This window comes from Labeo rohita, unplaced genomic scaffold (genome assembly GCF_022985175.1).
Source record: "Labeo rohita strain BAU-BD-2019 unplaced genomic scaffold, IGBB_LRoh.1.0 scaffold_63, whole genome shotgun sequence".
Lineage (NCBI taxonomy): Eukaryota > Metazoa > Chordata > Actinopteri > Cypriniformes > Cyprinidae > Labeo > Labeo rohita.
Window position 1 is genome coordinate 789,988 of NW_026129557.1, and position 27,739 is coordinate 817,726.

Genomic DNA, 27,739 nt, shown 5'->3' on the forward strand with positions numbered 1-27,739 from the left:
GTCAGAAGGATTACTTTTATGATGCTTTTATCACCTTTTGGAGTTTGACTGTTTTGGTGGAATAACATTTCTGAGGAGGGACTGAAATCTCTCAGGTTTCATTATCGTATTTCGAAAAATGAACAAAAGTCTCATTGGTTTGCAAGGACAGGGTAAATAAATTATGACAATTTTTCATTTTTGGGTGAACTATGCCTTAAAGCTTATGAATAACACTTATATGACTTTATATGAAGATTTTATTTTTATTATTACAAAATTGCAATTATACTGAATATTGGCATTTATCTTACTGTTGTTGCTGCTCTGCTGCTTTATAAAAATCAGAAAGAAGTCACAAGGCTGTGCATCACAGTTAAAATAAATTCACTATTTTCCCATGGTTAAAAAAACAAGCTAATGTTTTATTTTGTTTTATTTTATTTTATTTTATTTTATTTTATTTTGTATTTTATGTCAAGTTCAAGTTCTAAAAATTGTAACAATCTTCAACAACAATTTTTTTTTAAAATTTGGCCTAGTGTTATTTGTCAAAACCACCACCAATATAATTTCCTTTTACTTTTGTACTTCGTACACCATTCTGACTATTTTTTATGAAAGCCCGTTTCCACCATGAATAAAACATTTTTAAAAAAGTAATTGCAACTTTTATCCCACAATTCTCTCTTTTTCTGTCTTTTTCACAATTCTGACTTTTTTTCTCAGAATTGTGTGATATAAACTCAGAATTGCAACATTATAACACACAACTGCGAGTTATCAAGTCAGAATTGTGAGATATAAACTCACAATTCTAAGAAACAGTCTTTTTTCCCCTCAAAACTGGACTTTATAACTCGCAATTGCAAGTTTGTATCTTACAGTTCTGAGAAAAAAAGTCAGAATTACGAGAAAAAATAATTGCTAGTTTTTTTATTTTGCAATTCTGACTTTATTTCTCACAACTGTGAGTTTATATCACACAATTCTGAGAAAAAAATCTGAATTGTGACTTTATATCTTGCAATTCTGACTTTATAACTCACAATTGCGAGTTTGTATCTCACAATTCTGCGAAGAAAAGCATTGCGCGCTTGTATCACACAATTGCGAGAAAAATAGTCAGAACTGTCATTTAAAAAGGAGCATTTAACTTTTTTTTATTCAGTGGCGGAAAGGGCTTCCATAATTTTCCCATTTTCCCTGATACAAATTCTTCCATCCAAAAAACATAAAAGACATACCATGTTTTTTGTTTTTGTGTTTGGACATGCATAATGGTTTTCCCAGGGTATTCTCTGAAGTACCATGGTAAATGAATATGGCAATCATCCATTAGCATGGAATTATCATCACTGGACTATAGTACTATTTGCATACTTCGATTTAGATCAAGAAAGCTTTCTGTTTATTGCTTTCGATGCTGTAAAATTTATGGCCTGTTTTATTATTTTATCATGGAAATTATTTCTCATCACTGATAAAACAACAAGAGTTATTATTGTTTTCCTACAAATGGCTTCAGAAGCTCTATGATTTACCTGATCTTGGGAGTTGAGGCCAAGGCATAATTTTTTAATCAAGTTTAATTTCCAATTCTAAGTAAGAAACAAAGTGCTCAGGAATGCCAATTCTGAATATTAACCTGATCCCAACACCAGTTACAAAAACTCATTCTTTAACACAAGTTCTTCAGTGACCTCACCTGACCATTGCTCATTGTACAAACATATTAAATGTGGGAGAGCATTCTGGAGAGGAGGAGGGCTGGTGTCCTCATGCAGCCAGAGCACACAAACCCAACTCCACATCAACACCAGCACCTCCCATACGCCTCCAAAAACAATACACCCTGCCTTTGAAATCAGGGAACACACTAAGGGATAAACATGTCTGAGATATTACAAACAGAAGATGACTAGTACTAGTGCTCAAGTATGTTTAAATCTTTAAAACTACATGCATATGCAAGAAACATTGTACTTTCCCTTTTTTGGTTCATAATACTTCAGTCAGAATCTGGTGGAGCATCTGCTCGGTTATGGTAAAGTGATGTTACCTTTCCTGTGCTGCCGTGTCGTGTGCTGGGCCGCCCCCTCCATCAGACTGGCTTCAAGCTCGGCTTGCTCAAGACTCTGAGGGGTGTTGGGAGGCGTCAGAAGGCAGGAGGGGTCAAGGGCCAGACTTTTGTGGTAGCCCAGGTCTGTATTCCCAGACAAGCTGTTCTGGAGCTCCAGGCACTTGAGTTTCTGGGTCAGGACGGCTTCACACGAGCTCAGGTTACTGTGAGACCCCCGAAACTGAGGAGGTGTCATGCTGACATGTTGCTGATCCTTTGAGTCTTGGCAGGTGATTGGTTCAGATGCTGTCTCTTCAGACAAGTTACTGCTGGAGCCCTGAATGCATTCGAAATGTCAAAAATAATTATCAGTCTGTATTTCAAGACACTGAGTGCTTTACCACAGAGCATGTTTTAAGGCTGGACGATATTACGTTACATAACAATTATACGAGGCATCCTCCAGATTTAGATCTGGCTATTTTGTATTTATAGTGTTGTCTAGCAGAGATATCAGAGAGTGCAAAAGTGACTCGAACACATGTCTGAGGGTTCAAAGACAACTAATGGATTTTAATATTGGTCAGTTTTGTTCTATTAAGATTTAAATATTGTTTGGTTTTGTTCAAAGCAAGAGTAAGAGATTCTCAAAAAATTATTAATGAAATTTATTGTTGGACTTTGTAGGTTAAAAACTCTGAAAAGTCTGATGCTCAGGGAATGTAAGAAATTTAGACAACGCTTAATTTTGTTGTAAGCGAAACAAAACATAACACCAAGGAAGATCGAATTCTGTTGTCTTAAGAGTAAAATAGCTAGTTGCCAAAGAGTCTGTTGTGAGTTTACCATTTTAACAGCAGTCATTTAAACAACAATATTAAGAAATCTTGGGTAGGTCTGTAACTACAGCAGAATAACTATACTGACTTTAGTTGAAAGTTACTTACAGAAGGTTCAAATGCTCACTGATGCTCCAGAAGGAAAAACCATGCATTAAGAGTTGGGGGTGAAAACTTTTGAACATACTGGGGATGTGTACATTTTTTCTTATTTTGCCTAAATATAATTTTTTTTCCTCATTCAGCACTTCAGAATTTGCCTTTCAGAGGCTACAGAAGATAGTTTATGTTTTCCAGAAGACAAAATAAGTTGAAATTTACCCTGATCCACAAGTTTTCACCCCCCGGCTCTTAATGCATGGTTTTTCCTTCTGGAGCATCAGTGAGCAATAGAACCATCTGTAATAGTCTCATATGAGTCCCTCAGTTGTCCTCAGTGTGAAAAGATGGGTCTCAAAATCATAGTCATTGTTGGAAAGGGTTCAAATACACAAAAATGCTGGAAAACCAAAGAATTTGTGGGACCTGGAGGATTTATCTGAACAACAGCAGACAGTTTATTTGTTTAGGACAAACAAGAGACTCATGAACAACTATCAATAAACAAAAACACAGCTGTGGATCATTCAGGTAACAATATTAACATATTTGAAGGGGTCATTTTTATAAATTAAACTATTTTCTCTTGTGGACTATATCTTTTATGTGAAATATCTTATTCAGGTCAGTAACAATAACATGCATTTTGTATGACCCCTCTTATTTTGATAAAATAATGAACATTTTGGAGATTCTGAAAGGGGGTGTAAAGTTATGACCTCAACTGTATTCCTAAACAACAGACCAACATTTTGAAATCTACTGTCAGACACCAGTTTTAAACCATTGCAATAAACGTCTGTGGATTTTCCGTGGCGTCTATAGGGAGTTAACAGCATGGAGGAGGTTTACCTGTGAGGGCTGATGATCGGACTGTGTCTGGCTGTCTGGGAGAGACTGGATAAACTCCTGCAGATGCCGCAGAGGAGTGAACAGCCCTGGCTCTGTGATGGGATTTCCCAGCTCCAGATTAAAAATGCTGCTGGGCAGGATAAGAGGAGGATGGTTGTCGAAACTTTCCAGGATATTAGCTAAGAGAAAAAACATTTTCGTTGTCAGGCACTCATGCAGAAGGAATCTATGCAAACTAAAGAAAAGCATTCGAGACATCACTTGAGCCTAAACTTTTAAAAGTAATGAAACAATCAATCACTTCACTATGTTTAAAAGCAGAAATGCTGTTTTATACTTACAAGGATGTTAGTATAATAGATTTTGGAATTGTAAAAGGTTAAATATTGGACACTGTATCATTCAGATACATAATGATATGTATGTGTGTGTTCATATTTGGGCTCACAGGTATTGAGGGAAGCAGCTGAATCCTCTGGAGATGGCATCCAGCATGGAGGGCATGTCCGAGCTGTGTTGTACTCTCTCAGCATGTGATGCAGTTGTGCAGGGTTCAGATGGACAAACTCAGCTCTCAGAGTAGACCATGATGCCTGTAAACACACATACAAGTGCATAGTGGGAATGGGTAAATGATGTACACATAAAACTAGTTTTTGGGACAAACTGTACTGAGCTCTGTGACTAATGTAAGCTCTGTGCACTGATTTCACAGCACATTTAACTGTATACAGGATGTGAGTAATGAGATAAACTTCTCTCAGCTGGTGTAAACCTTCATAGATCACACAAATTAATTTAGATGAAAGCTGTGTGCAGTCTAAATAACAATGAAATGACATGATTTTGAAAATTTTACTTAAAGGGAGTATGTACAAAAAGAAAAACAAAGGGCCCAAGACTGAGCCTTGTGGAACACCATTCTTTAGCGTTGGATCATCATATTTTACACAGTCACATTTACACAAACAAACTGGTAGAATCTAAAAAAAAAAGGTTATCATTTAACAATAAACCAGAAATGTTAATATTGTTGTGTTCTATATTGTCAAAAAAGGCAAAAGTTCAAGCCAAAGAAATGCAACTCTGGTAAAATATAATGTACTCTAAGTTCCTTACTATACAATATTTAGAATAATAGGGTGGGCACACCAGTTTCTAGTATTTCTGATAAATAAAAAATGTGGGTAAAACTTTAGTATAGGCACTAATTCTCACTATTAACTAGTTGCTTAGCATGCCTATTATTAACATATTGGCTGTTTATTAATCATAATAAAGTACATATTCTGCATGACCATATTCTACATCCAATCCCTAATCATACCCAATACCTAAACTTAAAAAAAAAAAATGATTTTAATATCTATTAATAAGCAGCAAATTAGGAGTTTATTGAGGTAAAAGTCATAGTTAATGTTTTATTAATAGCGAATTTATTAATAGCGAATAGTGAATTGAACCTTTACATAAAGTGTGACCAAAATTTGAAATAGGGGTACAATTATTCATTTCGCAATGGTACATTGTTGCCCTGATTTTACAATCAAACTTTATTCTCAAACAAACAAAACATTAAAATGCCACAAAGGAAATACAGCCAACACACTTAAACAAAGGAAAGCTCACCAAACGACACTTCACATTTATTTTTTTCATTCTCCTTAAGAATAGCCTGTCTTAATAACAGAGTAGTGTTTTCCCTCTGTGTCATTTTAAATCCAAAACAAAACAACATCCAGTACTTGTATGTAATTAAACCAGTCTTTTCACAAAATTTAGGAAACAGCAGCTGGGAAGGAACATTGCACAACAGACTCCTGCAGAACCTGACAGGATATGTTTGGCACATGGAGTTTATCCTTATTATGGATATTTTTGTTCAGATATTCAATGCTCCTTTCAGTTTAATTTGAATAAATAATAGTTTAAATGCCTTTGTGCAAAAACATAAAAAAAACACTATGGTATTTTAATTATGTAAGACAATTTTTTAAAAATTGCATGTACATTTTACAGATAAATTCTTAATCTTAATTAATTTACCAATTACATAAAAATGTACGTAATGAACTGTTCTTGCATGAAAGTAGTGAGAAAGTTTTAGCTGATGCATAGACATTTTTTGAGAAAAGCCTCAAACACGTGATGGGTGGTGTCACATAAGTCTGGAAAAGCTGTGAGACTGACTGAAGTCAAAACACAGTCATGTTGTTGCTTTCAACCATGTGCATTAGAAGATTGCCAAATATTTAAAAAAGTCAGCTCTGGTTTAATGCACCCGTTTTACTGATCTGACACCAGTTTGAGTACAACAGAGTACAGCAGGTCTAAATGATGGATGTATCAAATAAAACATAAAACATAGATACAAATGAGACAATTGACAATGAATGTGAATAGCAGCTCAGATAATCTAGGATGAATCTGATGAGAAATACGATTTCAGATTTTGTTTGCAGACTTTGAGACACTTTTTCTTAACCAAATGTCTGTATTTACTTTTCATTCCATTTCATTGCTTAAGAGAAATAACAGAGACTTTATGGAGATGTTATGTTGTGATTTTTCTTTGCTGTGGACACCCACAAGCAACAGTCTGGGCGGAAGAGTCCGAATGGCTGTCCCAGAATAGATGGACGGAAAAGGGGAAAAGACATCTGAAACTATGTGCAGAAATGGTTGTTTTACAAACCACAAACTGTGACCTCATGCCATGGGTGGAACCTTAACAACCAGTCTCCTAGAAACTGTGACATACAACCATTGTTTGTTGGCAGGATAGAGGAAGTTAACATTCAGTAATGGCACACTGGATGATACTGACAGACATATGTGGTCACATTTGTCTCGACAAGTGCTACATGTGCTAATATAATTAGCTAGAACGGTACAGTTCCTCAAGACAAACTTTAATGTTGGCTTCAGAACTTCAAAAAGCCTTGAAGTCCCTATTTTAACAATCTAAGCACATGATCTGAAGCGCATGGCGCAGGTGCACTTGTGTGTCCGAATCCACTTTTGCTAGTTTAATGACAGAAAAAATGTCAGCGTGAGGTGCATGGTCCAAAAAGGTACCTATTCTCTTAATGAGTCATGGGTCTGTTTTGGCCATAACATGCATAAACCAATCAGAGTCTCATCTCCCATTCCCTTTAAAAGCCAGTTGCACTTGCACCATGGCAGATTCGCTATTTGCAAGAGCGAAGACTGAATGCTTCTCCAGAGAGGAAACAGATCTGCTCATGCACAAGGTTGAAGTGCCTGAGCAGACCATCTACGGCAGTGGTTCCCAACTTCAGTCCTCGGGACCAACTGCTCTGCACATTTTGTATGTCTCCCTCATTTAACGCACCTGATTCGGATCATCAGCTCGATCCATGAACTGAACCGAGTGTGTCAGATTTAGAAACATACAAAATGTGCAGAGCAGCAGGCCCCAAGGACTAGACTGTGGAACCACTGATCTACGAGACAAGCTTTCTTTATGTGCAAAATAATACTCTTTTACAGTGTATGGCAGAATGTAGGACAAATAACCATATGTGAGAATGAGTCACATATGTTTATGTTTGGAGCGTGTTTAAAGCAAATTCAGTTCACTGAAGACTGTGAGATCATACTAGCCCTTCCTTCCCACCCAGAGCTGTAATCCGGCTTTCACGTCTGCTGTGTGACAGTCTAACAGCTTAAGAGCCTTAAAGGTCAAAGTTCATTTACTGAGACCAAGCCGAACGACACCGAATGTCGTCTGGCTCTCAACTGCTGTGAGCCGCTTCACGAGACCTGTAAACCCCCCACGGCACAGGATGTGTTTGGGTGGCGTGCTGTAAACTTTGTACTGTCCTCTGTTATTGTGTCTTTGTTTTATGGTATGATAAGCTAAGAGAAACTCATTTCCTTATGTTTAAAAGAGTAAACAATGGCTTCTGAAGGAAGTTAACAGGTTTAGGACCAGACAAACAGCTGTTTTGAGTTCTTCCATTTCCTGTTCATCCAGGTACTGAAGTCTCTGAATGTCCAAAGTGATTCAACTTTGATGACTGAGCTGAATAATGCATATTATTTAGGATTACGTGGCAGACTGTTCAAGGATGAATCCATCGGCATGTTCTGACAAGCTCAGCAGGGTTTTATTTATGTGATGTTCGAAAAAACTGCATGACTCAAGATGTAAATATGACCTTTGTCATGAGATTGATGCCATGATGCGGTTTTATTGAATTAACCTGATACCTCAGGCAGTGTTGTTGGCTTGTGAAACAGGTATGCTTAGCGTTTCTTGAAACATCACGTCATTTTTATAGCCCTAGTGGCTGCTTGATGACCAATAAAACAGCTTTATCAGGATTCCTATAACTGAAACCCAAAACCTGTCAAATCAACAGTCAAACCCTGATTATAACCTACATTACACCTTGCTGTCAAACCCAAGTTCCTTCTTCTTTGCAACTAAATAGCTGGCTTGATTATTCATTGTTCAGTGAAACTAGAACAAGTTGTTTGCCAAAAAGAAACTTAAGCAATATAGGAATGCACCAACACCATTTTTGACACCAAGTACAGTACAAGATTTCTTTTGGTAGTCATCAATACCTAGGGTTCCCACGCTACATGACAGAAGCATTTTCTGTTTAAATTGTGATTTCTATTCAATTGAAAAAAAAGATGGATTTGTAAAGTGTTTTAAATAATTCCTTAAGAGCAATTCAAGAGAAGAATTTATTCACAACACTATGGCTTCCAAACAACTTTTAGTCTACACAAGACCAATATCTAACTAATGGAGTATAACAACATAAATAATGCAACACTTTACAATAAAGTTCCATTTCTTAGCATTGTAGTTAACTGCATTAGTTAACATGAACTAACAATAGTCCATTTCACATAGTAATACAAGCAAATTGCCATAAAATTACCAGACTGTACCGGTAAATACAAAAATGCGCTACTCACACAGGCAACGACATTCTGTCTTTTTACCAGTAAAGCACCATTCATACACTGCTTTCAAAATACCGGTAAATTCTGTGACATCATCAACCAGAAATGACCTCTAAACAGCTGCGCCTCCCATTGTTGTGTTTGTAAACACGGAAGGGAAAACGCGGTCAGTGTTTTTGCTGATGCTTTCATTTGTGTGTCAAACATTCACATTCATCAAGATGCTTTTGGCCCAGAGAAATCGTATTTGAGGACTTCAAACCAAACTACTGAACTTTCCACCTTTTTCCTGAACGCAGAAGTCTCGCCTTACTGCAACAATGCTTTACATTTCTGGTCTCTGGTGTTTCTAGTCAAATTAATGTATTTTCCTAGCTGATAATATAACATTAAACTTATGACAATGGTTTTAAAAAGCACATAGCACCATAGATTTATCACTTTACAGTGTCGCAGTGACCGTCTTTTTTGTGGTAACTCACCTGTCATAGTTTAATAAGTTGGAAGATGACATGAAATGACGAAGGTTAGCTGGACTGAAAATCCAACATACAGCTCCCAATCAGGATTTTAACTTCAGTATTTTAACTTAAGTGCTTGTTTTCTTTTGTCATCATTTATGCAAGGCACACAGCGCTGGACACGGACAGATTTGCTGGTGTGCAAAACAAGTACTTTACAAAATTCTTATTGCTGTTTCTGTGGCAGTCAACAACAGCACAGCTTAACCCTGTGCATATTTTTATATTTAGCCGAACTGAATAATTTTCAGTTTAATTCAGTCAATCTTGTTTACATGTTGTTGCGTCATCTGTGTCAGAATGTTATGATTGACCAAGTAGAGACGTCATGAACTCGTACGTGTTCATACCGGCAATCTCCTTCTGCGTTTACACAGAGCACGTTGCTGGTAAATTATTGTGTAACGAATTTACCAGTATTTATTACACGTGATCTCCTAATGGTTAATTTAACGGTAAAGGGGCTATTGACAAATACTTTTAAAGCATTTATTAATCTTTATTAATGTCAACATTTACCAATGCGTTCACATTTTTATATTAAAATTTGTGCTGTCAAATTGATTAATCATGATTAATCGCAATTAATTGCATCCAAAATAAAAGTTTGTGTTTACATAATGTGTTTGTGTTTTATATGTATATGTATATATATATATAAGTATACACACATGCATGTATATATTTAAGATACATAAATATTAAATATGTAAATATTTCTGAAAAATGTATATATGAAAGTTTGTGTATTTAAAGGAGAAGTCCACTTCCAAGACAAAGATTCACATATAATTTACTCACTCCCTTGTCAACCAAGATGTTCATGTCTGTCTTTCTTCAGTCGTAAAGAAATTATGTTTTTTAAAGAAAACATTTCAGCATTTTTCCACATATAATGGACTGATATGGTGCACTGATTTGAACTTCCAAAATGTAGTTTAAATGCGGCTTCAAACGATCCCAAATGCGGTTTTAAACGATCCCAGCCAAGAAAGAAGGGTCTTATCCAGCGTAACGATCGGTTATTTTAATAAAAATAATACAATTTATATCATTTTAATGCCAAACGCTCGTCTTGTCTTACGCTGCTTGGACTGTTTTTGTTCCTGTTCATGACAGTTAGGGTATGTCGAAAAACTCCCATCTCATGTTCTCCCTCAACTTCGAAATCATCCTATATCTCTGTTTTACCTTTTTTTTAAGGGTGTTTGATCTTCTTTGCATGTTCACTTTGCAAAGACTGAGTCAGTACTTCGACCCAGCGATGTAGAATGATTTTGAAATGATATTTGAAGTTGAGGGAGAAAATACGACATGTACAATTTTTCTTGAGCCAGAATACACAGAGTTCACGGAGAGAAAGGCAAAACGAGCGTTTGAGATTAAAAAGTATTTAAATTGTTTTTTTTTTTTTTTTTTAAAATGAAAATAACCGATCATTTCACTAGATAAAACCCTTCTTTCTCGACTGGGATCTTTTACAACCACATTTGGGATCGTTTGAAGCCGCATTTAAACTGCATTTTGGAAGTTGAAAATCGGGGCACCATAGCAGTCCATTATATGGAAAAATGCCTAAATGTTTTCCTCAAAAAACATACATTTCTTTACGACTGAAGAAAGAAAGACATGAACATCTTGGATGACAAGGGGGTGAGTACATTATATGTGAATCTCTGTTTTGTAAGTGGACTTCTCCTTTAAACATAAATATAAATTTACACAGCACACCCACATATATTATGTAAACACAAACTTTTATTTTGGATGTGATTAATCGCAATTAATTGATTTGACAGTACTAAAGTTGAACCTGTTAATATTAATATTTAATATACCTGAGCTAACATTAACTAAAAATACATTTTACATATATTTTTTTAAATGCATACACTTCTGTATATATTTAAGATATATTTAAGGTATATATTTCAGCACACACATACATTATGTAAACACAAACTTTTGATTTGGGATGCGATTAATTGTGATTAATCATGATTAATCTATTTGATAGCACTGAGTACATAAGTATGGCACAGAAATCGATGAAAGGCACATCTCTAATACAATATATCTGTAAATGCCTTGTAGTTGCATCTCTGTAAACACTGGTGAAGCTATTGAAAGGATTTCTGACCTGCAGTAGGGTCTCCTTGGGAGTTGCGAGCAGGTTGACAGCTGAAGAGAGTCTCTGGAAGAAGTCAGCAGCCATATCTCCCATGCCAATGCTCTGAATCCAGTCCATCAGCAAATCCATGTTGGCCCGGATCTGCACTCCTCTAGACCACTGGTAGAAACCACCTCCAGACCCTTAAAAACATCCATATCAATATTTATTCAGAAGCCTCAATCAGTGCAAAGAGCTTGCATGTTATTTATTATAGTTTGTCAGTATATCACAAGCATGTCACAAACATGTCACAAGCTTGATTTGAACTAAAACAATTTATATTTTGTCCTAGTTTTGTCTGCTATGCAAACAGCTGGTCTTTGCGGCCAGAGATATTTACACCTATGTGCAAATATTCACTCTGTAAAAGTCACACCCTTTAAAAAAAAATACCCATCCCAATAGAGTATCAAGACCACTGTGGTGAGAACAGACAGTTCAACAAAGTAGTTCACACTACACTCTCTCGCCTTATATGTTGTCTTAGCCACTGTGGTTTTGGTGCAAACAGCTTGTGCAACAGGTCCTCAGAAGAGTGTTGAGTGCATGTTCTCACCTCTCTCCATGAGCGTGTTGAAGAGCGAGGCATTCGTGAAGAAGAACAGGTAGGTCAGCAGTTGAGATGTGATCTCGCTGTGCACCTGGAAAGTGTTAAGCAGGTGCAGTGCCTCCTTCAGGACGTCCAGGATCTGGCTGACTCCCGCAGGCATGCGCAGCTGACCGCTCTCAGAAAAAGGGTTACTATCCAGCAGGCCCGGCAAGACGGCATACATACTCTAACATAGGAGATGGGGAAAATTATATATAATTAAAATGAATAATTCTATTTATTTCTTACTTAAATACATTTACTTTTGAGTGGTATTGTGTATGTATCAATCCTAAATATATATTCAGAATATTATTTCAAATCCTGAATGTTTAGCTGAGTACATACTATGTAACAACACAGGCCACATAATTTGTGCTTTCAGTACAGAGAGCCTGGAGCAGTGCTGTGTGCAGTTCCTGAACGTGGTGTCTGAGCCAACAGGAAGTACGGCACAGGCTGACTTCCTCTCAGCGGGGTGATATGCAGCTGTGACTGGACTCAGGAGAATGTCTCTGCCCTGACTGCCCATTGTTACAGCACCAGTGAGAGTCTTGAGAATCATTCAGATAAGAGTAAACCAGCAGACGCATCTCACATCCACACTCACTTTTCCCACTGACTAAACCACCGCTGCCCCCTCAGGAACAGATAAAAGGATTCTGTAAACAAATAAGGACCGAGTAGATAACTGTGCCAGACGGGAACTCAGGCAAGGCTGAGAGGGTAGTGGGAGGGAATTTTATCATAGAATACACAAAAAACAAAGCACACTGATCCAAAACCTTGAAATAAAGGAAAGTATTAAACAACATTCATTAGGAAGGTGTTTCTTTAAGTACAAGAAAATAAAGAAAGAGAAAAGTTCTAGAAAAAGATTATGAGCATCCACTGCAAATGAAATGTCAAATTTCAAACTAAAGGTGTGAAATACCAATATAAACACGGGAAAAAATGACTATGCATATTGCAGGACCTTTAATTACAAGCCTGAAATACACCGGGACTCTTATTTTGAAATGCATATGCTTAATTTTTTTTAGAGTGTCTATTTACAAGGCAATAGCCTGCCTTGTTGGCAGAGGCCATTTACACTAACTCTGCCCACCAACGTGTGATTAGGCTAGTCAACACTACAAAAGATGGCAGTCTTTTAGCGCAGCATAGCGTAGATGATAAAACACATGCCGTAGTCATTTTTGACGCGATCAGCTTGGGTTTGAATCTGCCTTTTGCCAAACGTTTTTCTCCCTTTTCAAATCTCATATCACATTGGAAAGCATTTATTTTCAGTAAAAATGAAGGAAATAATCAAAATGTTGAAAATAAAGTATCGGGTTGGGTTAGGGTAGGTGTAGGTGTAGGTAAAGCTTTAAGGTGGTATCCATTTAATAATTTGAATTAAAATTATAATTTACACTCAATATGTTATTACTGCATACCGTTTTATAATGTACTACAATGCTAAGGTGCAGATGATTGCCACTATTTGCAATAAGTCATAAACAGCAGAAAATAGTTATTTTAACAGTGTAAAGAGAATATATAGCTATTTGCACTTAGTGTAAATATCATATCCATAAAAAAAAAAAATACTGCTATTTTTACTTAGTGTAAATAGCACCTTTTGTTATTTGAACTTAGTGTAAATAGCCTCTAGCGCAAATAGCCGCTGCCTTATGTTTATGCTGGCTGATTATTTAAACACTGCAGGTGATAAAAAAAAAAATGCACTCTTACAACTGCCTTGCAATATAAACATAAAAAAATTTACATTTTGCATTTTTGTTGACTGTGAACTGCTCTGAAACATTAAACATGTAGAATGCGCAACAGTGCTACATTCTTACCTTAAAAGAGCAGTGCTAAATTTTTTTTAATTAAATCATAGCCTTTTTAAGTTTAATAACAAGCAATTTTGCAATTTTTGTTCTTCCATCTCCAAATTAAAGACTTCTTAAAATAATAATTAAGACATTTGTTTTAAAATTTCATATATTTAAGACTTTCCTCATTTCCTTTTAAGAATTTCCTAGAACTGTGAGTAAAATAATCACAGTCCTGAAATTCTAATCACATTTGTGAAATTTTGATGAAAAAAGAAGATTCTTCGTCTATTGTCAACAGTGTCGTGACGTATTTCAATTTGAAGGTGTGGTCAGAACTGCAAAATTTTGGCAAAATTTTGAAAACAAAACAAAAAAGAATTAAAAAGATTAAAATTCTTAAAATATCAGTAAATATGATTAGACCTCAAATATGGCTGGACGATTAATAGAAAAGTTTTTAATGAAAATAACCAATCATTTCAATAGATAAGACCCTTCTTCCTCAGCTGGGATCGTTTACAACTGCATTTGGGATCGTTTGAAGCCACATTTAAACTGCATTTTGGAAGTTCAAAATTGGGGCTCCATATCAGTCCATTATATGGAGAAAAATATTGAATGTTTTCTTCAAAAAACATTTTTTCCTTATGACTGAAGAAAGAAAGACATGAACATTTTGGATGACAAGGGGGTGAGTACATTATCTGTAAATTTTTGTTTCGGAAGTGGACTTCTCCTTTATTACAACTCTTAAACCAAACACACACACACACTCACACACATACACTGACAATTTGTCAGGGCACAGCAGAGGTTAATGAAGCCGAAATAAGTGCTTCACACTGATCACACTCAATGCACTTCAGCCATATGAGGTCATTAAGAAACTAACCAGAGCCAAAGGTCCCGCCCCCATGACTCATCACCGAATGACACGTTCTTGCCTTCTGATCACAGCCATGACATCATAGCATTCATTATCATGACTAAAAGATGCCTACAAAGATGCTACCATTCACAACAGGCGTTAATAGAAAAGAAGTTAATGTTCTTTATTATAATGTTTAATGTTCCTTATGTGCCTTTACCATGAAAATAAATAAAGTTCCTGTCACCAACCAGTCACTTTACACAGTCTGATATCACAAGCAACAGATGTCAGATGGGCTTCTTCATGCTAATAAAGAAACTAAACTCCATGTAACTTAACTTCCTGAAAGGCGTTATGACTGTTTTAACTGGACACTCCTCTCCCCTTCTGGTGACGAAAACAGAATATTTCCTGCTCAGGAAACAGATGAACTCTCTGAGTCCAAATGTGGAGGTCCACAGCTGCTTCCCCATCAAGCAGAGGATAGGTAACTATGGCCTTCCTGTCTGCTCCACTGACAGTCCTCTTAACCCGTGATGTGTCAGTTGTTTTCTAGGACAGGACTGGAGTGACTGAACCATGAAAGACGTAACCTTTCCATTTACTATTCATCCACAAAGTTAATTTGCAACAAATGCATCACATATTTGGAATGTCTTGTATTCAACTAGCCCGGATTTCAAGGTGACTTCATCACCTGCAGGACTTTCTGCACCACTGAACTGATGTAACTCTGACATGATGTAATAGAGAATGAGTTTCATGACATTTCCTTAAGTGATATTTTAGCTCTTTTTATATACTATCATGCAGTAGCATATATAGGGTTATTCGCACTAGGTTTACTTTTCATATCTTCCCTTATTTTATTAGTTTTGATTTTATGCATTTCATTTTTATATTTGTATTTAGATTTAAGAGTTATTTCAGTTTTACTATTAGTAATTTCAATTCTACTAAAGTAATTAAGTTCTTTTATTTAAAGTTACACATTTTTTAAGTTAATAAATTAGAGAAAACCATTATTAATAGATTTAGTTTTAGTTAACAATAACAACATTGATTTCCTTGAGAGGTTCCCAAGGAGGAACATCAAACATTAGAGAAAAATAACTATTTCAGTCTGACTGAGCTATGTCTTTAAGACATTCATCACGTACAACTACAGACAAATCCAGCACGAAAATAAATGTTCGACACTGTGTTCCAAAACATTCCGTGCTTGTCTGAGAGAGGCAGGGATTTGTCATTAACTTGAGCCTTGAGAAAATATACTGTTAATGTGTTTGTTTTTGATTCTTTGGGAGGAGGAGACAAGTTATCTCGCTCGCCAATGGCTACGGCCAATCTCTATGTCTCCACTGCCTTGTTATGACTTTATTTTGGCTTACAGACTGGAAGTACAGAATGGTGTTTACACGGTTATGTCCTGTTTCGCATATTTTACATCCTTCTAAGGCTATGCAGAACACATTTAATGTAATATAAACATTACCTATCAAAACAATTATTAACAGGTTATACTTTTAGTAGTAATATTCTAATATATTACTTAACCACAAACAAATCTTTAATTTGTACTTACTTTGGTGAGATAGTAGACACATTGCTGGAAGGTGAACATGATGACTTCCTCTAGGACAGTCATGGCCTCCTCGCTGGCATCACGTGTGTACTGGATCTGACAATCCATTGATTCTGAGCAGATGAAAACATGATGTGACTGCACATTCACAAAAACAGCTCAAGCACCAGCATTTTATTGTTCTGAAAGCAAAAGCTGAAATGAACAAATAACTAAAGCAAGGAGCCAAAGAGGCCATGTGTCACAGTGATTGAACACACATTTAGTATCATTTAGGACAGGGGTGCTCAACCCTGTTCCTGGAGATCTACCTTCCTGCAGAGTTCAGCTCCAAACCTGATCGAACACACCTGAACCAACTAATTAGGATCTGAAGGAGCACTTGATAATTACAGACAGGTGTGTTTGATCAGGGATGGAACTAAACTCTGCATGAAGGTAGATCTCCAGGAACAGGGTTGGTTACCCCTGATTTAGGACAACACAGGGAAGGCTGGTACCTTTGTCCATTTCCTGTCTGTCCTGCTGTCTCCATGTTAGGAGCAGAGGGACCTCATGTTGGATGAAGTGCAGAAGCTCAATGGAGTTGGACATCCACAGCACCAGTGGCTGCAGGCCTGGAATCAGATCCTTGATGTTCAACACATGCTGCTCTGCTGACGTATCACTGGTGCTTCTGAGGCATAGAGAGCACAATGTTCACATGTTATCAAAACACAGACTCGTGTAAGTTTATACATTCATCCATCCATCTGTCTGTCTATCCAATAAACCAATCATCCATTCTTTATTAGAACAACCAACAATTGATTCTCCAAACCAACCAAACAATCATCTGTCCAGCTGTATATTTTTGTCCAAATGAACATCCGATCAACCATCTATATATCTGAACAACCATCCATTTACCTGTCTAACCAATCTACCATTGTTCACCACTGGTCCAACCAAGCAAACCATGTATCTCTTCGTTCGTTTAACCAACCACCGATCTACTATTTGTCTGTTAGTCTAAATATCCGTCCAAACAAACAACCAACCATCCATCACTCTAAGCAACTATCTACCTTTCTGTGTAACCAACCATCTATCTGTCTATTCATCAAAATTTCTGTCCATCCAACCAACTAGCCAGCCATCTGCCTGTCTATATACACCTATTTATTTGGTCTGTCCAACCAATCGTCCAGTTGCATATTTATCAGTTTGTCTGTCTAACCAACCTAACTTCCATCCATCAACCTTTCTGTCTCCATGTCTGTCTAATCAACAAACCAACCACCAACCATCCATCTAACCATTTATGTATCTGTCTGTCCAACTGTCCATCCATCCATCCATCCATCTTTCCAACCAACTATCTACATTTCTGTCTAACTAACCTTCTATCTGTCTATCCATCAACATTTCTGTCAACCAACTAACTAACCATCTGCCTTTTTATATACACCTATTTATTTGGTCTATTCAACCAATCGCAGAGCTGTACATTTATCAGTTTGTCTGTCTAACCAACCTACCATCCATCCATCAACCTTTGTCTGTCTCCATGTCTGTCCAACGAATAAACCAACCAACCAACCAACCATTTATGTATCTGTCTGTTTATCCATATTTTCATCCATCCATCAATTTGTCTGTCCAACCAACCAATCACTAACCATCATCTAACCATTTATGTACCTGTCTGTCCATCAATCTATTAATTTGTCTGTCCTACCAACCAAAAACCAATTATTCATCTAACCATTTATGTATCTGTCTGTCCATCCACCCATCCATCATTTATTTTGTCCAACCAACCAATCGCCAACCACCCATCCATCCGTCCAACCAATCACCAACCATCTACCTAACCATTTATGTATCTGTCTGTCAACCATTAATCCATCAATTTGTCGGTCCAACCAAATAATCATTAACCATCATCTAGCCATTTATGTATTTGTCTGTCCAACTGTCAATTTACTCATTCATCCATCCATCCATCCAATCAACCAAACATCTGTCTGTCTAAAAGTCCAACCAACCAACCATTCTAACACCTAGCTAAATAAGACAAAGAAAAGCTGGTTTAACTTGATGCAATGATGTCAATGGCTTCCCATCTTTCTATACCTAAACACTTATATAACCTTTCTATGTTCTTGTTTGTATATTTTGAATAGCCACAAAAAGAAGCAAGCAAGCCATCATCAAAAGCCGCTGAGGTTAATTTCCCCCTTTTAGGCCTTTCATTTTAACCACTAATCTGTTCAAGTCATCACAATATGGAGGGAAAAGATTAAAAATCAGGATGTGAACTGAGCGGAAAACATCAACTGATAGAAAATGCCAGCTCTCTGCTAGCCAAATTTACAATCTGAACATGAGACAATCAGAGCCTGAACTACTTTAACACTGCTGTCTGTCTGCAGACAGATTTATTACTGGACACTTCAACAGTCAATGACATGCTCAAGTGGCCCTGTCTCGGGTCATGATTGGGCGCCACAGAGAAAACAAAAGTGAATTGAGCACACACAGCACCATGGGTGATAATGAGCTAGTTACTGCCGTTCTTTAAGTTCCCTGCTCTTATTTCAGAGAGACGTGTGAAAGAAGAATAGTGCAGAAAGAAATAAGCTCTCTCACATGTCTGGCTGCAGAGCTGCGAGTTCTTTTGTTCTTTCCTGTAGAGGAGAAAAAAACAACACGTCAGGAGAACAGACCTGTTTAAGTGTGCCACAACCTGTAATCTCTGATGACAACAATGACCTATTTCAGCCATCCAAAAGGGGTGTCAAACAGGACATGTTCTGGTGTTCAGTACTCACCCACATAGTGAGCTGGATCTGATTAGCAATAGAAAGCAGCAATTTCCGGAGATGAACCAACTCAAAGTTGGTGGCAGAGTGCTGAATGCATAGACATAGCAAAAAGGCTGGAGTAAGTTTGGGTTCTTCCCCTCCTGGGTCTACCATGCTAAGAATCTTCTCCAAGACCTGATCTTCATGCTGCACCTGATAGGACAGCGAGAGCACCCTTCCCTCCAAGTCCCTCCAGCGTGCGGCCATTTTTTGAGTCCTCCTCCTCCTGACGGATGTTCCACAAAGTTTACAGGGTGACGTCGTGGCAGGAGGACACAGAGTGGCCATCCAGGATGGGGTCTGAAAGGCTCCTGAGGCCGTAGGGTCCTTGAACATAAAGAGGTAGTGCTGACCAAGCCCCACCAGGTCCCCTGGGCACAACTCAACCTCTTCATCAAGGGGGACGCCGTTGTGCGTAACATGTGCGCTGTGGAGGGGTCTGAGCATGGTTCGCATCTTGCTACTTCCCTCGGTTTGGTCACTGATGATGTCCAGGCGCTGTACGCAGCAGTGCTGAGGTAGGATGTCAGGGGCAAAGAGTAGGACGTCCACCTTCAGGGTCTCCTCATTCTTACCAGTTGAGTATTCAATGGAGGAGCCAAATATACAACTGTTCCCACTCATTAGATAGATCAGAAATTCCTGATAAGAGATTAACAGCAAAAACAAGAGATTTTGTTAACCGTGCGCCAACAGAATCTGAAACAAAACTAAATTAAAGAGAGTTTACTGACTTACTAAAAAGTGCACAAAAGTGCAGTTTCAAGGTACGTTTGTGAAACGTTACAATCTTATTTTTAAACTTATCCTCTTCTGCAAATAAAGTACATGCAAACACTTCTCATCTGAAATACTAAATGCTGTTATATTTTAAACTAGTGTCAGTTAAGGGTGTGGGACATGCTTTGTTTCATGTCTGAAGAATCAATGTGTTATGTAATCCCAGTACATTGACAATTGATTAAAACAGAAGGAGGAAGTACAGTATAAAGACAGCCTTGTCTAAACTCTTCATCTGCTTAAACAGAGGTGTCAAAACAGACTGCACTGTTAATCGATTGATCCACTTTGTGCTGCTAAACCACATGATTCTTCTGCTCTGATGAAGCACTTCTCAGGACTATGAGTGATTGACATAGAGCTCTTCTAAATCCCTTAACCCAAGATAATCTCCCAAGCACTTTAGGCCGTACACTCACTCTCATTCACTTCGTAATAAAACTCTTTTGCTTGACACGCACTGTTTCTTGTGGAAATAGACTGAGGATCCGTGGCTATACCAGATAAAAAATAAATCTAAGATCACTATCAAGACCAGGTACAATGTAAATGTGACCCTGGACCACAAAACCAGTCATAAAGGTCAATTTTCTGAAGTTGAGATTTATACATCATCTGAAAGCTGAATAAAGAAGCTTTCCATTGATGTATGGTTTGTCAGGATACTCAAGATACAGCCATTGGAAAATGTAGAATCTGAGGGTGCAAAAAATCCCCTTTAAAGTTGTGCAAATTAAGTTCTTTACAATGCATACAACTAATCCCAAATTAAGTTTTGATATATTCACGGTAGGAAATTTACAAAATATCTTCATGGGACATATTTACTTAAGATCCTAATGATTTTTGACCCATACAATGAATACATTGGCTACTGCTACTGTAGTTGGCTACTGCTACAAATATACCTGTGCTACTTAAGACTGGTTTTGTGGTCCAGGGTCACAAATGTCATGAATTATCCTCTGCTATTATTTAAATGGATAGTTCACTCAAAAATTAAAATTACCCCATGATTTATTCACCCTCAAGCCATTCCGGGTGTATATGACTTTCTTCTATCAGACAAATATAGTTAAAGTCATATAGATATTAAAAAAAATGTTCTTGCTCTTGCAGTCTTTATAATGGAGGGTAATATTCAATAATCCAAATGAAGTCCAATAAAGTGCATCCATCCATCATGAAAAAAAAGCGCTCCACATGGCTCCGGGGGGTTTAATAAAGACCTGCTAAAGCGAATTGATGCATTTGTTTAAGAATCATACCCATATTTAAAACTTTATAAACCATAATCTCTAGATTCGCTAACTTTCGTATGCAATTTCACAAGAAAGAGGATGACATAGAACATAGGCTCTGGTGGGAGGTGACGAATGCGGAAGCGCAGAGGAGAGAGCAAAACAAAACACGAATTACAAAATGAGACAAATGTCGGAGGATTTCGATATAACCCAAGAAACAAAACTGGCTTCTCACGAGACTAGCATATTCTCAACAGAGTTTACGCTTTGCTTATGTCCTACGTCAGTGGTTCTCAAACTTCTTACAGCGGCATACCCACTGGGACATTCATCATTCTTCTGCGTACCCCCTCTCTTTCACTTAGACCGCAGGCACGCTTTTTCTATTAAAGGACAATATTCGCCCCCTTAAATTGATTTACAGGTGCATTTTTTTTTAACTTTTATAGAGGCCAAGATTTTCTATCCTTATTCTATCATATTTTTAACATTCCATTTAGTGTATCATTAATAAAATATATAAAGCAATAAATGATGGAAAATCAAAGTGATACTTGTAGATTTAAAAATAAAACCGCCAATAGGTGGTGACAATGCCTGTTTTAATGAGACAGGCATCTCATCATTCATTCATTCACTCAGTAATGAAGCAAAATGCTGTAGTTATGAATGGGCTAATAATAATCACTGACTCTCCAAATCATTCAAAGCCGCAGATTTGTTCACTAACGATACACAATTGGAAACATTTCATTGGAACTATTATTATTTCGTTGCAAAATATTACAAACATGACAATATTCTGTTAAAAATGTAGACTACATTTAAAATGTAAAATGTTAACTTAATATTACCTTTTTTGTTGAACTGTTGTAAAAAATGGTCACATTTGCTATTGTTTGGATATTCCGGGAAATTCACATTCTTGCTCATATTTTAAACATGAAAAAAATAACTTGCACAGGGTACGTGTCTGTATCAAAGCGAGTTTAAATCGATCTCAATGTACAGTCCATGTCAATATTTGCTCTTCATGCTATTAAGTGAAGATTTACTTTAAAGATACATTGAACGATTTGCTGAAGCAGCATATTCACACTTTATCGCTGCTTGTGTGGATGCAGTTAGTTTGACCGCAAAAGATGAGGTAAGACTGGATATCATGTGTTTCACTGTTTATTGTACTCCCATTTTGCTGTTTTTACATTGCTTGTCAGAAACACATGTTCGGTTTTAATATTACTTTAAGATAAGGGGTAGAATTAAATGAATGCCAAAACTCAGAATTTTATTCGTGTACCCCCTCCGTCACCTCACACACCCCAGTTTGAGAACCACTGTCCTACGTCATCGACTGGAACGCCACTCTCTCGTGAGCACATGTACGACAGTTAACGAAAACTACAGATTGTGGTTTATAAAGTTTTAAATATGGATATTTTTCTTACAAAAACTCATTGACTCACTTCAGAAGGGCTTTATTAACCCCCGGAGCCATATGGAGCATTTTTTTTTTTTTTTTTTTTTTTTTTTTTATGATGGATGGATGCAATTTATTGGATTTCAAAATATCAACATCCACCCATTGGCTTTATAAAGCTTGTAAGAGCCAGTACATTTTTAAGTATAACTCCAAGTGTACTCGTCTGAAAGAAGAAAGTCATATACACCTAGGATGGCTTCAGGGTGAGTAAATTATGGGGTAATTTTCATTTTTGAGTGAACTGTCCTTTTAATCAACATAATTCATCATTTTAGCTGCTGTGTTGGAACATTTAAAATCACTGATACCAAAATCACATGATCAACATTTCCCCGAATTCAGATATATGCAGTCAGAATCTGTTCATATAATTTGTGTAGGGAAAACAACCCCATTTGAGACTAAATTTACTATGTCTATTTTAATTTAATTACTACATTTCCTCAAGCAGAGAGTTTCCAGTACACGCTTCTTTGTTGATTGTAATAGGATGGGAGAAATCCACTGTAGACATTGTGAAACAAGAATACTAACTTTTCTAGCTAAAAACGTAGAGGCTCAAGGGACTATGGACAAAAGCAAGAGAAACAGCAGTGCGTGGCAGAATGAGTTGTGTCACTGCCATGGCTCACCGCAGGCTTAGTAAACAATGCTGATTATTACCTACGGTAAAGTGCAGTGCTGCACGTGTCCCCACGGCACTGGAATTTTAACTCCTGATTATAGTTCAGCATTTGAACGAGACAATACTCATAATTACTGCTAGAACCGCAAACCCGTTTATCGCTCTTTCACATGCTTGTGCTTTAGGCAAGAGAATGAAATGTTTGTCTTCATAATCTTGAATGAAATTATAATAACCTTCTCTACTTCTGAAACTATTTTTTCTTGATGATATCTAGCTCCATTCTACTCACTTCTCACTGAATATTCTGTAAATAAACCACATTGAAAAAGGCTTGTGAATGGAATTTCATGTCTATTTTAAATATGTCTGATTATTTCTGTGGTTACATTGTATAGTTATGGTTTTCCAGTGTAGTGTGTACATGTAAAAACTCACACACTCTTGACAATGCATACTCAGCAACTGACACTGAGGAATAACAGGCTAGCACAGTTCCTGTCTGAAAATGTACTTGGCTTTCCCACAGATTGCTACATTTAACTTGTTCTACAAACACTAAAAAAGCTACTGTAGCTGGTGTTGAAGACAGAGAATATCCCTTGTTTTTGTTTTAAGGAAACTGTTTATTTGCTGCAATGGACTGCCTATTTGCCCATCCATTGGAGGCTCCAGCATCTTCCACATTCCTACACAGGACAAGTGGTTTAGAGAATAGATGGATGGATCTACAAGTTTGTTTGTTATTTAATTCATCAAATAGGTTTTAACTGATGTGGTGTGATAGAATCAAATGGCACAAGCACAAAACATTATTTAACAAGAAGTTTAAAATGATGCTGTTCCAAATTAAGAAAAAAATGTGGTTGTGAAAAGTTAGTGGATTGTATTGACAGGAAACCTGTGAGAACTCTTAACATCCAGAAGAAAATTGAAGAGAAGGGCATGTGAGCATATTGTGAAATATTGTGTCATATGATCCTTCTGATAATGTTAAAAAAACATCTCTGTGGAAACTGTGATACATTTTAGTTTGTTTTTTTTTCCGGGACATTCTGATGAATAAAAGATTGAAAGTAAGGCATTTATTTGAAATAGAAAAACATTATAATTATATATTTACATATGTTTACATATAAATGTCACTTTTAATTAATGTGGCTCAAGTTAATAAGATCATATCATTAGACCTTTTTTTGAAGGATAAGTTTACTTCTAGACTAAACAATTTCCTGATAATTTACTAATCCCCTTGTGATCCAAGATATTCATGTCTATCAGTCTTCACTCGCAAAGACATGATGATTTTTGAGGAAAACATTCCAGGATTTTTCTCCATACACTCTTATAAAGGTGCTTCACGATGCCACAGAAGAACCTTTTTTGTCTAAATGGTTCCATAAAGAACCTTAAACATCTGAAGAACCTTTCTGTTTCACAAAAGGTTCTTTGTGGCGAAAGAAGGTTCTTCAGATTATAAAAAGGTATAGATGGTTCTTTATAGAACCTTTGACTGAATGGTTCTTTGTGGAACCAAAAATAGTTCTTCTATGGCATCGCTTGAAGAACCTTTTGAAGCACCTTTATTTTTAAGATTGCATAGTGGACTTCAATGGTGGCTAATGGGTTGAGGGTCCAAATTGCAGGTTCAATGCAGCTTCAAAAGGCTCTACATGATCTCAGCCGAGGAATAACAGTCTTGTCTGTCAAAAACAATCAGTCATTTTCTTAAAACAAGAAAAAAGTATTTAAGTTTTAACCACAAATGCTCATTTTGCACCAGCCTAACCTCACACATTACGTAGTCACGTTGGAAAGGTCACGTTTGACGTAGACAGAAGAACCAACCCAAGTTGGAGAAAATGAGATGAGAGTTTTTCGCGCTACCTTAACTTTTTGAAACGAAAGTACACAGACGAAGAACTAACCGCGCATGATCCTTCCAACGTGATTTTGTAATGCGTGAAGACATTGCAGAGCTAGTGCAAGATGATCATCTGTGGGTTTTTTTTTTTTTTTTTTAGAAAATTACAGATTGTTCGCTAGATAAGACCCTTTTTCCTTGGCTGGGATCGGGTAGAGCCCCTTGAAGCTGCAGTGAAACTTCAGCTTGGACCTTCAACCCATTGGCTACCAAAGAAGTCAACTATATAGAGAAAAATCCTGGAATTTTTCCTCAAAAACCTTAATTTCTTTGTGACTGAAGACAGAAAGACATAACCATCTTAGATCACATGGGGGAAATTTATATTCTGGGAGTGAACTTCTCCCTAATTATAAGTGCTGAAATTCAAAATGTGTAAACACGCCTCATTCTAATTTTTTCTTCACTGTTGCTTTAATCGGTTGGATCTCTAGGTTTATTAAGGGCTTCTGGGATTCGGGGTGTTCTTAACGTTTCTGTCACACGCTTCGCCTCCTACTGTGTGAGAGGTAAGCTGCTTCAGGCAGCCCTTGTGTTGACCAGAGCTACAGTTTAGCTCCTCTCCCACTGTCGGCCAGTCCCAGGACGCCTAGAGACACATGGATCACCTGTCTACCACATGTCTGCCTGTCTGTCCAAATCCTGTCACTCTGACCTGGACCAATCTTGAAGAAAACTCCACCTCTTTCTACAATGAGTGGCTACTAGCCAGGATACTCCTCACCAGATTAAACTCTTTAAGTCAATGACTTACGTAAGGTTTGGGAAAACATTTAAAGCTGTGTCAGGGACATTTGATCACATTGTGCTGTGCTTGCTTGTTATTTTAGACCATTATATGATAGATATGTAGCATCTCAGATGCTGGTAAGATATCAAGGCTTAAAGAACAAATAAGCATCAAATAACACTGAAGCAGCTGCTTATTTGTTTAACAGGATGTGTAAAAGACTGATACAACTGTCAGCCTTCAGAAAAACCTTGAAGGAAACCATGAATGGCTACAGTTTCACAAACATAACTAGCTTCTAAATTCAAATATACAAAATAAGAACATCACTGAAGGTCCAAACAGCCACTGTCCTACCTGTCTGTGGTTGTATCCCTGCAGCAAAAGGAAATATGGGAAATCAAAGGGCAGGTGGATGGAGTACTGTGTGTTGTTGTCATCGCTGCTTTCCGTCTCCTCTTTCTCTGCGTTGAGGCGATGAGCCTCTTTATCAGCTTCTGCCTCTGGATCCTCCTGTAGAGGTGCATTATGGGTCTCACTGGCTTCTTTTCCCATAGTGGAGATGTCCATGTCACTCAAGCTCCTCCAGATACCCAGAGCATCTACCCCCTCATTCGTCCCATCCACAAACAGGGAGGTGACCCGTGCACGAGCATGCTGCAGCCTTCGGGCTTGGGCATTGAGTCCTGGGGTGATACAATTTTTTTTTAAATATATGATCTACGCATAAAAATGTATTAAATTTCTAAACCTACAGACAACATTAGTTTAAAGGGGTCATTGGATGCGCATTTTCCACAAGTTGATATGATTCTTTAGGGTCTTAATGAAAAGTCTATAATATACTTTGGTTAAAAATTCTCAATGGTTGTGTAAAACAACACTCTTTTTACCTTGCCAAAATCAGCTCTGCCAAAATCATCTCATTCTAGTCGAGGCTGCTTTAAATGCAAATGAGCTCTGCTCGCCCCGCCCCTCTCTTCTCTCTGTGGAGTGACGAGCCTGTCTACTTTAGCTGCATTTAGCCACATTTACACACTAAACTTGCTAACCAGCACATTATTAGGAAAGACGATGGCAAAGATTAATAAAAAATAGGGCGGAAGCAAACGGGGTGGACTGTTACAGCTGATCTGAGGTAAAACGTTCATGTCACTCGTGGAAGCGGCCTCTGTTGGTGTGATGCCACAACGACAGGCATCTGAGAACGGCTCAATTTGAAAAAGGGAATATTATTTTTACAGATTAATTAAAAACCACTGCATGGATTTTTATCATTATAGGGTAGATTTTTACATACACTGCCAACACACATTAATGTTCAAATGACATATAAAAGTGAACTTAGCATCCGATGACCCCTTTAAGAGGACAATAGCATTGACTATGGCTTAGTCAGACTTCTTCCTGCATGAGCAACATAGAGGATAAAGTCATAACTGCCTAAAATGATGAAACAAAATGCAATTAAATGTTTTAAGATTATGCTATCATACTTTCTTCTAAATATAGCTATAAATCTTTTTTCAGATGATCTGCTATAAGACGACTCCGGATGAGAGTAGCGTGCAGTGTTGGTGGTAACGCATTACAAGTAACACAAGTTATGTAATCAGATTACTTTTTTCAAGTAACTAATAAGGTAATGCATTAGTTTTTAATTTACTTATATTGAAAGCAAGCCCATGCCTGATGAGAAAAAGTAACATAATGCATTACTTTTCATAAGTAACTAAGTAACACAATTAGTTACTTTTT

At 37.2% G+C, this 27,739-nt stretch overlaps 1 protein-coding gene across 1 annotated transcript in view; it reads right to left on the bottom strand.

Moving 5' to 3' along the window:
* Window positions 1–27,739, bottom strand: part of radil2a (Ras association and DIL domains 2a) — a 40,970-nt gene that overhangs the window by 7,086 nt on the left and 6,145 nt on the right. The window contains exons 4-13 of the mRNA XM_051104076.1: window positions 26,339–26,667; window positions 19,163–19,837; window positions 18,981–19,018; window positions 16,847–17,022; window positions 16,347–16,459; window positions 12,029–12,248; window positions 11,440–11,612; window positions 4,280–4,424; window positions 3,832–4,010; window positions 2,042–2,378 (exon numbers count right to left, since the gene is read on the bottom strand). Of these exons, the coding sequence (XP_050960033.1) occupies window positions 2,042–2,378; window positions 3,832–4,010; window positions 4,280–4,424; window positions 11,440–11,612; window positions 12,029–12,248; window positions 16,347–16,459; window positions 16,847–17,022; window positions 18,981–19,018; window positions 19,163–19,837; window positions 26,339–26,667 (2,385 nt within the window). The remainder of the gene's footprint in view (window positions 1–2,041; window positions 2,379–3,831; window positions 4,011–4,279; window positions 4,425–11,439; window positions 11,613–12,028; window positions 12,249–16,346; window positions 16,460–16,846; window positions 17,023–18,980; window positions 19,019–19,162; window positions 19,838–26,338; window positions 26,668–27,739) is intronic.